The 12,645-nt window shown below is 47.1% G+C and overlaps 1 protein-coding gene across 1 annotated transcript in view; it reads right to left on the bottom strand.

Annotated features, from left to right (window-relative positions):
• Positions 1–10,078, bottom strand: part of FBLN2 (fibulin 2) — a gene marked incomplete at its 3' end in the record, with an annotated part of 49,529 nt that extends 39,451 nt beyond the window's left edge. Inside the window, 2 exon segments of the mRNA XM_040358667.1 lie at positions 2,640–3,960; positions 9,984–10,078. Of these exon segments, the coding sequence (XP_040214601.1) occupies positions 2,640–3,906 (1,267 nt within the window).
• Between the last annotated feature and the right edge of the window lie 2,567 nt (positions 10,079–12,645).

The following is a 12,645-nucleotide window of genomic DNA, read 5'->3' as shown; positions in this document are numbered from 1 at the left end:
GGAATGGATCCTGGCGGGAAAACTATTTTGTGCCAACTGGGGGCCAATTGTGATAAGATTTGTCTTATTCCAGGTATTTGTGGGACGGAATTTGTGGGACGGAATTTGTGGGACGGAGTTTGTGGGACGGAATTTGTGGGACGGAGTTTGTGGGACGGAATTTGTGGGACGGAGTTTGTGGGACGGAGTTTGTGGGACGGAGTTTGTGGGACGGAATTTGTGGGACGGAATTTGTGGGACGGAATTTGTGGGACGGAATTTGTGGGACGGAGTTTGTGGGACGGAGTTTGTGGGACGGAGTTTGTGGGACGGAGTTTGTGGGACGGAATTTGTGGGACGGAATTTGTGGGACGGAATTTGTGGGACGGAGTTTGTGGGACGGAATTTGTGGGCTTTTACATTTTACTTTTATTTTTAATTGAAAAGAATCTGGAATGGTTTGTTGTCCCCCGGACTGACAGATAACGTGACACATTGGGGTAGATCCACAAAGAGAGTACGCCGGCGTAATTTCAAAATTCCTGCGTCGTATCTTTGTTTTGAATCCTCAAAACAAGATACGACGGCATCTGAGTTAGATCCGACAGGCGTACGTCTTCGTACGCCTTCGGATCTTAGATGCAATTTTTCGGCGTCCGCTGGGTGGCGTTCCTGTCGTAATCCGCATCGAGTATGCAAATTAGCTATTTCCGACGATCCACGAACGTACGAGTGGCCGCCGCATTTTTTTACGTCGTTTCCGTTCGGCTTTTTCCGGCGAATAGTTAAAGCTGCTATCTGGTGGCGTACTCAATGTTAAGTATGGCCGTCGTTCCCGCGTATAATTTTGAAAATTTTACGTCGTATGCGTAAGTCGTCCATGAATGGGGCTGGACGCCATTTACGTTCACGTCGAAAACAATGACGTCCTTGAGACGTCATTTGGAGCAATGCACCCTGGGAGTTTTTGACGGATGGGGCATGCGCAGTTCGTTTGGCGCGGGGACGCGCTTCATTTAAATAAAACACGCCCCCTACCCGCCCAATTTGAATTCCGCGCCCTTACGCCGTGAGAGATACACTATGCCGCCGTAACTTACGGTGCAAATTCGTTGAGGATTCAAACCAAGTCAAAGTAAGTTACAGCGGCGTAGCGTATCTGACATCTGCGCCGGGTGCAGCGTATGTATGTGGATCTGCCCCATTGTATCCAAGGACAGAAATGTAACGTGTTCAGACATTGTGTGACATTCCAGGGACGAGGCTTCCTTCCTGTGATAACGGGACGGAGTACAAAGCATGGGGGCTGCTGGGTGCCCACAGGGGGGGGTCATTATCTGCTGGAGATAAGGAGGCTCTTATCTGTCAGATGGGAAAGAAAAATTCTCAACACAAATTCCAGAAAGAAGAAAATAAAACTAAATTTACATTTTTTTCCCGGAGTGAACGTGTCACCCGATGTGATAAGGGAAAGTGTGACGTCTTCTCACTGAGGGCCACACGGGCATCCTTACTACAGAGATCACTTGAAAGACATTTTTATATGATGACATATTCTACCAATATACACTATATTGTCAAAAGTATTGGGACACCTGCCGTTACTTGACCCTAGTCTTAGTCAGTGTTGCCAACCGTCCGTATTTTTACGGACAGTTCGTAAAAACTGGCACTTTTTCCCCCCCCGTTCGTAAATGTCCGTGGTGGCGGGGAATGTGCCAGTAAAAATACCCAAGATCGGTTCGGCTTGGAACTGCGCATGGAGATTGGAGGCAAGGGGTGATTGGAGGCAGGGGGTGATGGTGGCTGCGGTGGCACCGCAGAGGGGGATGGAGGCAGGGGGAGATTGGAGGCAGGGGGTGTTAGTGGCAGGGGTGATTGGAGGCAGGGGGTGTTGGTGGCACCGCAGAGGGGGATGGTGGCACCGCAGAGGGTGGGGGATGGAGACAGGGGTTGTTGGTGGCACCGCAGAGGGGGATGGAGGCAGGGGGTGATTGGAAGCAGGGGGCCTGGGGGAGATTGGAGGCAGGGGGAGTTGGTGGCACCGCAGAGGGGGATGGAGGCAGGGGGCCTGGGAGAGATTGGAGGCGGGGGGGAGATTGGAGGCAGGGGGTGTTAGTTACACCGCAGAGGGAGATGGTGGCATCGCAGAGGGTGGGGATGGTCAAACATTCCCATAGACACCCTCCTAAACCTCGTGGACGGCCTTCCCAGAAGAGTTGAAGCTGTTATAGCTGCAAAGGGCGGGGCCAACTCAATATTGAACCCTAAGGACTAAGACTGGAATGCCATTAAAGTTTGTGTGTTTGTGTAAAGGCCGGCGTCCCAATACTTTTGGTAATATAGTGTATATATGTTGCCCCCTTATAAATCCGGAACTGCTTGTGGGGTCTATTAGTGTCCCTACAAGAGTATTTTATGTGCAGTACCAGGTTTTACCTGTAGAGGAGCTGTAGGCAAAAATCTATATGCATGGGGTGCTGTCCTGGTAGGACAGGAGAGGTGTGATAGAGAAGCACCCCATGGTGTTGATACATGAAGGACGGTCATGGATGGGTCATGGATGGGTCATGGATGGGTCATGGGTGGGTTCACATTTCTTGTTTAAATTCTGTTTTAAAACATTTTTTTTAATAAATGAAACAAAAAAATCATCTTACCGTCGTGTGCTCTCGAATGATTGAAAACGTCTTTTGGAGCCCCGTCTTCGCTCAGCAATTTGGGAAGCAGGACTTGTGGCCCCATGGAGGGACTCGGGCTGAGAAGGACAGACGCCGTTGTTGGTTTCTCGGTTTCGGGGAGCACGGTTCCTTCTTCCTCCTCTTTGGGGGAATCAGTTTTATTTTCCGATGGACTCAGGTCCCCGGTGATGTTTATTTGTGGATCTGTTTTCAGAGTCTCTCCTTTTGCGGTAGTCTTCACCAAAGTCGGGGCCATGCTTGGCGTTGTTGGATGTCCTACGGTTGTCGGAGTTGGGCTTGTCGGCTCTTGAAGCTCCTTCTGGGTTGGCCGAGCCGTGGTCTCGGGTAAGACTTTCGCAGTGGTGGCCTTGGGTGTGCTTGGTGCCGGAGTGCTGGTTATCTGGGTAGTCTGGACGTTGAGGGTGGTTCTTTCAGGTTGGGTGGAGAGATGGAGCTCATTCACCGTTGTCAGCTCCACCAACATGGGGGGTAAAGTGGGTGTAGGTGAAGGTTCAACATTAAGTTCATCAATATTGTCGCCATAATCCGCCATGGAGCGAACTTGCAGGGCGTTCCTTTTGTAGTTGTTGTTCCTTTCCATGACCTCTCTGTTGATGGGCTCCTCTTGTTCATGACTGTAGGGGTAGTCATATTGTCTCTCGGGGTCGCTTTCAGTCATGTCCATGGGTTGGGTGCTGTTGTCGCCATCTGAGATGCATTGGGGAAGAGTGTAGCACATGAGTTCTCCTCCGGTATTGGGACAGTGGCAAACCTTGCACTCCGACATGTGAAAGGTGTGGCCGGCCTCGTACTTTTCTCCTCCATGAATGCACCCGATTCGCCCACACTGAATACAAGCATCTGCTGGCTGAATGACGTCAATGCAATTTGGGGGCAGCTCGGGGCAAGGGATAAAGTCGCAGCTAATCCTACCGCCGCCGGGTGGGCAGGAACACTCTGTGCTTCCGAAATCGACAAAGTAGGACTCTCCTTCGGGCACTTTGCCGTCTTTGAAGCCAACATTCACGCAGTCGTAAAACTGGTAGCCCTCGCAGGTGCATCCGAACTGCGCGCATTTCGGGCAACAAGAACCCTCCTCGAGCACTTCTTCATTGCAGTTCACCGGGGGCTCACACACGACGCCTGTGCAGTCTTGTTGAGCCAGGGATAAGCCCACATACAAGAGAAGAAGGACAGCGGTGGTCAGATGTCCCATTTGGCCGATTCTAGATATCTTGGAAGCCATGCTGAACTGGTATGACCATCAGCACAATGGTGACTGTCCGGAAGCAGAAAATGCCTATGGAGAATAAAGAAAGGCACCAAGATGAAGCAGCTTTGAAGTGATCGAAATAAAAGAACAAAATTACTCCTCCGCATACAAAGTTTTAGTTCACCCAAAAATGATATGTTAGTGTTTGGTAGAAACCGGAGAGCTAAACCATCTTATAGCGTCCTACTTCTCTCTAGCTGATGTGTATGTGCGCCATCGCCAGACTGCTAGGAGAAGAGAGTTAGTGCCGTTGGATGTAACTTATCTATATTCAGTGGCGTCGCTAGGGGGAGGCATTTGGGGCTATAGCCCCGAATTTTGGGCCCCTAGCCTCGAGTCTCTCAGATGGCGGTGGCTTTATGGGGACTCTGTAAGGGGAGGCTCTCTAAAGGACTCTGATGTAATGGGGGGCTCTCTGAGGACCCTGATGTAAGGCAGGGGCCTCTCTGGAGACCCTGATGTAATGGGGGGGCTCTCTGGGAACCCTGAGGTAAGAATAATATATATATAAATAATATACACGTGTATGTCCGACCAAGCTTATGACTTTCTTCTTTACTTCGCTGCTATGGGCTCTAGCCCCGGATGTTTTGTAGACCTAGCACGCCCAATTTATATATTTATATACAGTATAAAGGGCCGCAAAAGGGTGGGGGCCGCTTGGGGTTAGAGCCAGCCCTCCTGTATGGGGCCTGGGCCCTATCAGTTCAGCAGGGGGCCCCAGGGCAGAGAGTGGAATCTTTACATACCTTTGGGCTCATACGCAGTATCCCCATGGGCCATGGCGTCCATCAATTAAATGGGAGTTTCCTAAACCCCATCAGTTCAGCTGCAGGAGCTCAGGATGAATAGCGGACTATTTATGTCTTTTTTTTTATGGATCAGACTGTAATTTCACTGCCAAATTACCACAGACGTTTAATATGAGGGAAATTCTGAAAAACATGACCTGTTGGGGCACCTTGAGGACTGGAGTTGAGAAACACTGTATCAATCTATTCATGTATCAATTATTTATGTACCAATGTATCCATGTATCTGCCTATCAATGTATCCATGTATCTGCCTATCAATGTATCCATGTATCTGCCTATCAATGTATCCATGTATCTGCCTATCAATGTATCCATGTATCTTCCTATCAATGTATCCATGTATCTTCCCATCATCAATGTATCCATGTATCTGCCTATCAATGTATCCATGTATCTGCCTATCAATGTATCCATGTATCTGCCTATCAATGTATCCATGTATCTTCCTATCAATGTATCCATGTATCTGCCTATCAATGTATCCATGTATCTTCCCATCATCAATGTATCCATGTATCTGCCTATCAATGTATCCATGTATCTTCCTATCAATGTATCCATGTATCTGCCTATCAATGTATCCATGTATCTTCCTATCAATGTATCCATGTATCTTCCTATCAATGTATCCATGTATCTTCCTATCAATGTATCCATGTATCTTCCTATCAATGTATCCATGTATCTGCCTATCAATGTATCCATGTATCTGCCTATCAATGTATCCATGTATCTGCCTATCAATGTATCCATGTATCTTCCTATCAATGTATCCATGTATCTTCCCATCATCAATGTATCTTCCTATCAATGTATCTTCCTATCAATGTATCCATGTATCTTCCCATCATCAATGTATCTTCCTATCAATGTATCCATGTATCTTCCTATCAATGTATCCATGTATCTTCCTATCATCAATGTATCCATGTATCTTCCTATCAATGTATCCATGTATCTTCCTATCAATGTATCTTCCTATCAATGTATCCATGTATCTTCCTATCAATGTATCCATGTATCTGCCTATCATCAATGTATCCATGTATCTTCCTATCAATGTATCCATGTATCTTCCTATCAATGTATCCATGTATCTTCCCATCATCAATGTATCTTCCTATCAATGTATCCATGTATCTTCCTATCAATGTATCCATGTATCTGCCTATCATCAATGTATCCATGTATCTTCCTATCAATGTATCCATGTATCTTCCTATCAATGTATCCATGTATCTTCCCATCATCAATGTATCTTCCTATCAATGTATCCATGTATCTTCCTATCAATGTATCCATGTATCTTCCTATCAATGTATCCATGTATCTTCCCATCATCAATGTATCTTCCTATCAATGTATCCACGTATCTTCCCATCATCAATGTATCTTCCTATCAATGTATCCATGTATCCATGTATCTTCCTATCAATGTATCCATGTATCTTCCTATCAATGTATCCATGTATCTTCCTATCAATGTATCCATGTATCTTCCTATCAATGTATCCATGTATCTTCATATCAATGTATCTGCCTATCAATGTATCCATGTATCTGCCTATCAATGTATCCATGTATCTTCCTATCAATGTATCCATGTATCTGCCTATCAATGTATCCATGTATCTTCCTATCAATGTATCCATGTATCTTCCTATCAATGTATCCATGTATCTGCCTATCAATGTATCCATGTATCTTCCTATCATCAATGTATCCATGTATCTGCCTATCAATGTATCCATGTATCTGCCTATCAATGTATCCATGTATCTGCCTATCAATGTATCCATGTATCCGCCTATCAATGTATCCATGTATCTGCCTATCAATGTATCCATGTATCTTCCTATCATCAATGTATCCATGTATCTGCCTATCAATGTATCCATGTATCCGCCTATCAATGTATCCATGTATCTGCCTATCAATGTATCCATGTATCTTCCTATCATCAATGTATCCATGTATCTGCCTATCAATGTATCCATGTATCTTCCTATCATCAATGTATCCATGTATCTGCCTATCAATGTATCCATGTATCTGCCTATCAATGTATCCATGTATCCGCCTATCAATGTATGCATGTATCTGCCTATCAATGTATCTTTCTATCAATGTATCCATGTATCTGCCTATCAATGTATCCATGTATCTTCCTATCAATGTATTCATGTATCTGTCTATCAATATATCTTCCTATCAATGTATCCATGTATCTTCCTATCAATGTATCCATGTATCTGCCTATCAATGTATCTGCCTATCAATGTATCCATGTATCTGCCTATCAATGTATCCATGTATCTTCCTATCAATGTATCCATGTATCTTCCTATCAATGTATCCATGTATCTGCCTATCAATGTATCCATGTATCTGCCTATCAATGTATCCATGTATCTGCCTATCAATGTATCCATGTATCTGCCTATCAATGTATCCATGTATCTGCCTATCAATGTATCCATGTATCTTCCTATCAATGTATCCATGTATCTGCCTATCATCAATGTATCCATGTATCTTCCTATCAATGTATCCATGTATCTTCCTATCAATGTATCTGCCTATCAATGTATCCATGTATCTTCCTATCAATGTATCCATGTATCTTCCTATCAATGTATCCATGTATCTGCCTATCATCAATGTATCCATGTATCTGCCTATCAATGTATCCATGTATCTTCCTATCAATGTATCCATGTATCTTCCTATCAATGTATCCATGTATCTGCCTATCAATGTATCCATGTATCTTCCTATCAATGTATCCATGTATCTGCCTATCAATGTATCCATGTATCTTCCTATCAATGTATCCATGTATCTGCCTATCATCAATGTATCCATGTATCTGCCTATCAATGTATCCATGTATCTGCCTATCAATGTATCCATGTATCTTCCTATCAATGTATCCATATATCTGCCTATCAATGTATCCATGTATCTGCCTATCAATGTATCCATGTATCTGCCTATCAATGTATCCATGTATCTGCCTATCATCAATGTATCCATGTATCTTCCTATCAATGTATCCATGTATCTGCCTATCATCAATGTATCCATGTATCTTCCTATCAATGTATCCATGTATCTTCCTATCAATGTATCCATGTATCTGCCTATCAATGTATCCATGTATCTTCCTATCATCAATGTATCCATGTATCTGCCTATCAATGTATCCATGTATCTTCCTATCATCAATGTATCCATGTATCTTCCTATCATCAATGTATCCATGTATCTGCCTATCAATGTATCCATGTATCTGTCTATCAATGTATCCATGTATCTTCCTATCAATGTATCCATGTATTAATGTATCATTGCATCCATGTATCGGTTTATTCATATATCATTGAATTGATGTAACAATGTATCTATATATCCATGTACCAATGTATCTGCGTAGAAATCTATTCATGTATCATGTAGAAGACTTTAAACTCCCAACACAAATGTAAATTCCGGTTCCCACGAGGATCGGCACAGAAATGCGTTGGTGTTCCCGTGCGATTGACACGCAGTTCATTTTGAATGGCCTCAGATTGCAGCAATAATAATCCATCCACCACTTATAGCACCTCCCTGCGACGGGACGCATTCCGATGCAGGAAAGTCGCTGCATTTCTGACCTGCAATCGGGGGGTCATTAAGTTCTGAGGCTGCATTCACACCTGAGCGTTTTGTCGCCTGAAGCGCGACGCCCCAAAACGCTAGAGAGGAAAAAATACATTATTCTCTATGGAGATGGTTCACCGAACGCCTGAAGCCCAAACAAGTTCCGGACCCTTTTTTGTCGCTCAAATTTGGGCGTTTTACATTGGTGACCCTAGACCTGTAAAAAAATCGCGGTAAAAAACGCCGCAAAAGGCTACGCTCAGGTGTGAATGCAGCCTAAGAGATTCCAACTGCAGTGTGTTCTGAACGCGGTGCGGGAAATGTGTGTGGAATGAGGGTTTCCCGCACCGCGCTCTCATGAGATCGGATCTCATTCTTATTTTATAGAAATGTTATAAAAAGGAAACATTCCGGTGTCACCCCCTGATAATAAAAATAACATAAAGTGACTTTTCACTTCTTTTTTCCTCTTCACAAAACAAATATCTAAAAACAACAATATAAACTTCAACCAATAATCTCCAAAACAATTAAAAAGTTCAATCATCATCCTCATCATCATCCTCATCATCATCCTCATCATCATCCTCATCATCATCCTCATCCTCATCATCATCCTCATCATCATCCTCATCATCCTCATCATCATACTCATCATCCTCATCATCATCATTATCTTCATCATCATCCTCATCCTCATCATCATTATCCTCATCATCATTATCTTCATCATCATTATCCTCATTATCATCATCCTCATCCTCATCATCATCATCATCATCATCCTCATCATCCTCATCATCATATCATCATCCTCATCATCCTCATCATCATTATCCTCATCAGTATTATCATCCTCATCCTCATCATCCTCATCATCCTCTTCATCATCATCATTATCCTCATCATCATTATCCTCATCATCATTATCCTCATCATCATTATCCTCATCATCCTCATCCTCATCATCATCATCATTATCCTCATCATCATCATCATCCTCATTATCCTCATCATCATCCTCATCATCATCATCATCCTCATCATCATCATCCTCATCATCATCATCATCCTCATCCTCATCATCATCATCCTCACCATCACCATCATCATCATCATCATCATCCTCATCATCATCCTCATCATCATCATCCTCATCATACTCATCATCATCATCCTCCTCCTCATCATCATCATCTATATCATCATCTTCATCATCATCCTCATCATCATCCTCATCATCCTTATCATCATCCTCATCCTCATCATCATCATCCTCATCATTATCCTCATCATTATCCTCATCATCATTATCCTCATCATCATTATCCTCATCATCATCATCATCCTCCTCATCCTCATGACTATCCTTATCCTCCTCCTCCTCATGAATATCCTCATCATCCTCATCATTATCATCCTCATCATCATCCTCATCCTCCTCATCCTTCTCCTCATCTCCCACTGGCAGGATCCAGAATTCTTCCCATCACAGGCACATAAAGGACAATGATAAGAAGTCGCCCCTCTGTCTCTCTCTCTCTCTCCCCCCATTGGATGGGAAGAGGAGAATCTTTCTCTATCACTGACCTGAGAGTTGCGGGATGTTTCCTCCTGGAGTGCGAATCTCCTCTGTCTCTCTCAGACTCAGCAGCTCCACCAGTATGAGAAAAAAAGTCAGCAGGGACTTGGCTGTAACTTGAGAAGCTCAGGACCATATGTGTCTGATAAAGTCAGTTTATGTTCCCCCCCCAGCCCCCCCCCCCCCCAGGATCCTAAAGAAAATAATTCCGATCGGCAGACATTTGGGATCGGAGACTCATTTCTGCAATTACAAAAGATTTAGGAAAGGAAGGCAAAAAAAAAACTTTCTACTTCTTTCTCTTTTTCTACTTTTTTTTCCTTTTTTTACAGCTGCAGAGAATCGCACGTGTTGGAGAAAAATGCAATTCCTTCTGTGCGGCGCTCGGCGTCCAGCGACTCTCTGGGGCGCCAAAGAAAATATTGGAAGTGCTGAGCAACAGAAAGAACAATTTGTCTGAGTGTCATGTGACTCCATCGTGATACAGAGAACACGACTATTGTACGCCCGCCAGAGCGTGCCGGGGCCGCCCGTCCACCATGGGGGGCAGAGCGCCCGGGGCCGCCCGTCCACCATGGGGGGCAGAGCGTCCATCCACCAAGGGGGGCAGAGCGCCCGGGTCCACCAAGGGGGGCAGAGCGTCCGTCCACCATGGGGGGGCAGAGCGCCCGGGTCCACCCATCCACCATGGGGGGCAGAGCGCCCGTCCACCAAGGGGGGCAGAGCGTCCGGGTCTACCAAGGGGGGCAGAGCGTCCGTCCACCATGGGGGGCAGAGCGTCCGTCCACCAAGGGGGGCAGAGCGCCCGTCCACCATGGGGGGGGCAGAGCGCCCGGGTCCACCATCCACCAAGGGGGGCAGAGCGCCCGTCCACCAAGGGGGCAGAGCGCCCGGGTCTACCAAGGGGGGCAGAGCGTCCGTCCACCATGGGGGGCAGAGCGTCCGTCCACCAAGGGGGGCAGAGCGCCCGTCCACCATGGGGGGGGCAGAGCGCCCGGGTCCACCATCCACCAAGGGGGGCAGAGCGCCCGTCCACCAAGGGGGGCAGAGCGCCCGGGTCTACCAAGGGGGGCAGAGCGTCCGTCCACCATGGGGGGCAGAGCGTCCGTCCACCAAGGGGGGCAGAGCGCCCGTCCACCATGGGGGGGGCAGAGCGCCCGGGTCCACCATCCACCAAGGGGGGCAGAGCGCCCGTCCACCAAGGGGGGCAGAGCGCCCGGGTCTACCAAGGGGGGCAGAGCGTCCGTCCACCATGGGGGGCAGAGCGTCCGTCCACCAAGGGGGGCAGAGCGCCCGTCCACCATGGGGGGGGCAGAGCGCCTGGGTCCACCATCCACCAAGGGGGGCAGAGCGCCCGGGTCCACCATCCACCAAGGGGGGCAGAGCGCCCGTCCACCAAGGGGGGCAGAGCACCGTCCACCAAGGGGGGGGCAAAGCGCCCATTCACCAAGGGGGGCAGAGCGCCCATCCACCAAGGAGGGCAGAGCGCCCGTCCACCAAAAGGGGGGGGCAAAGCGCCCATCCACCAAGGGAGGCAGAGCGCCCATCCACCAAGGAGGGCAGAGCGTCCGTCCACCAAGGGGGGCAGAGTGCCCATCCACCAAGGAGGGGGCAGAGCACCCGTCCACCAAGGGGGGCAGAGCGCCCGTTCACCAAGGGGTAGACTTTGCAAATATCGGGGTACTGCCCTGGGGGACATATATAAATGGCAAAACATTTTTTTTAAATAAAGTTTTTACAGGAGCAGTGATTTTAATAATGCTTAAAGTGGAACAATAAAAATGAAAAATCCCTTTAAATATAGTGCCTGGGGGGTCCCCTTAGTCTGCCTGTAAAGTGGAGCATCTGCAGCCTGTATGGAACCTGCTGCAGCAAAACTGACATTTATAAAGGAAAACAAATTACATTTAAATTGTAATCGGCCCCTCCCACCCCAAAGTACCCTGTCCCCATGGTGATGGGGGACAAAGGCCTCTTCCCGACAACCCTGAGACCCCTTGAACAATAAAAATTGAAAATCCCTTTAAATATAGTGCCTGGGGGGGGGGTCCCCTTTAAGTGGTCTCTCTGTAGCATGTATGGAACCTGCTGCAGCAAAAATGACTTTTTTTTAAACGGTGTGGCATAGTGATGGGGAGCAGGGTCTCTTCCCGACAACCCTGGACTGTGGTTATGGGGGGTCCGCAGGCAGGAGGCCTATTGGAATCTGAGAAAGCCCCCTTTAACAAGGGGTCCCTAGATCCTGCCCCCCCCCCAGTTGTGGATCGATTGTCAGTCACGATCGGATGAACGCCCCCCATTGATTTCGGCTTCAGTTTTGGGATCTGCAGCAGAGAGCTCCATGGAGCCCACCGGGGGCCGTCACGCCCCTGCGCTGCGGGTCAGGACGGGTCCTCTTGACGCGGTGCGTGAATTTGGCGTGCCGATCTCCCGCCGATCCGCTCGGGTGGCGTTCAGATTCTTATCCGACGTTCGACTTTGAAAAAGGAAAATGTTTTGTGTGAAGGGAAGGCCTGGAATGTAAATATTGACGCATTCTGCGGCGTTATCGGAGTCTCGGGGCGCCGCCATCAAATAAATACCGACTTCCTCCTTCCCGTGAGAAGGGGGCGCCGCACATCGCCAGCGGGGGGGGGGGGGGGCTCAGGCTGGGTGCCGGAAACCTCAAAT

Source organism: Rana temporaria, chromosome 7 (genome assembly GCF_905171775.1).
Source record: "Rana temporaria chromosome 7, aRanTem1.1, whole genome shotgun sequence".
Taxonomy (NCBI): Eukaryota; Metazoa; Chordata; class Amphibia; order Anura; family Ranidae; genus Rana; species Rana temporaria.
The sequence above is the reverse complement of the archived record's forward strand: the minus strand, read 5'-3'. Positions and strand labels throughout refer to the sequence as shown.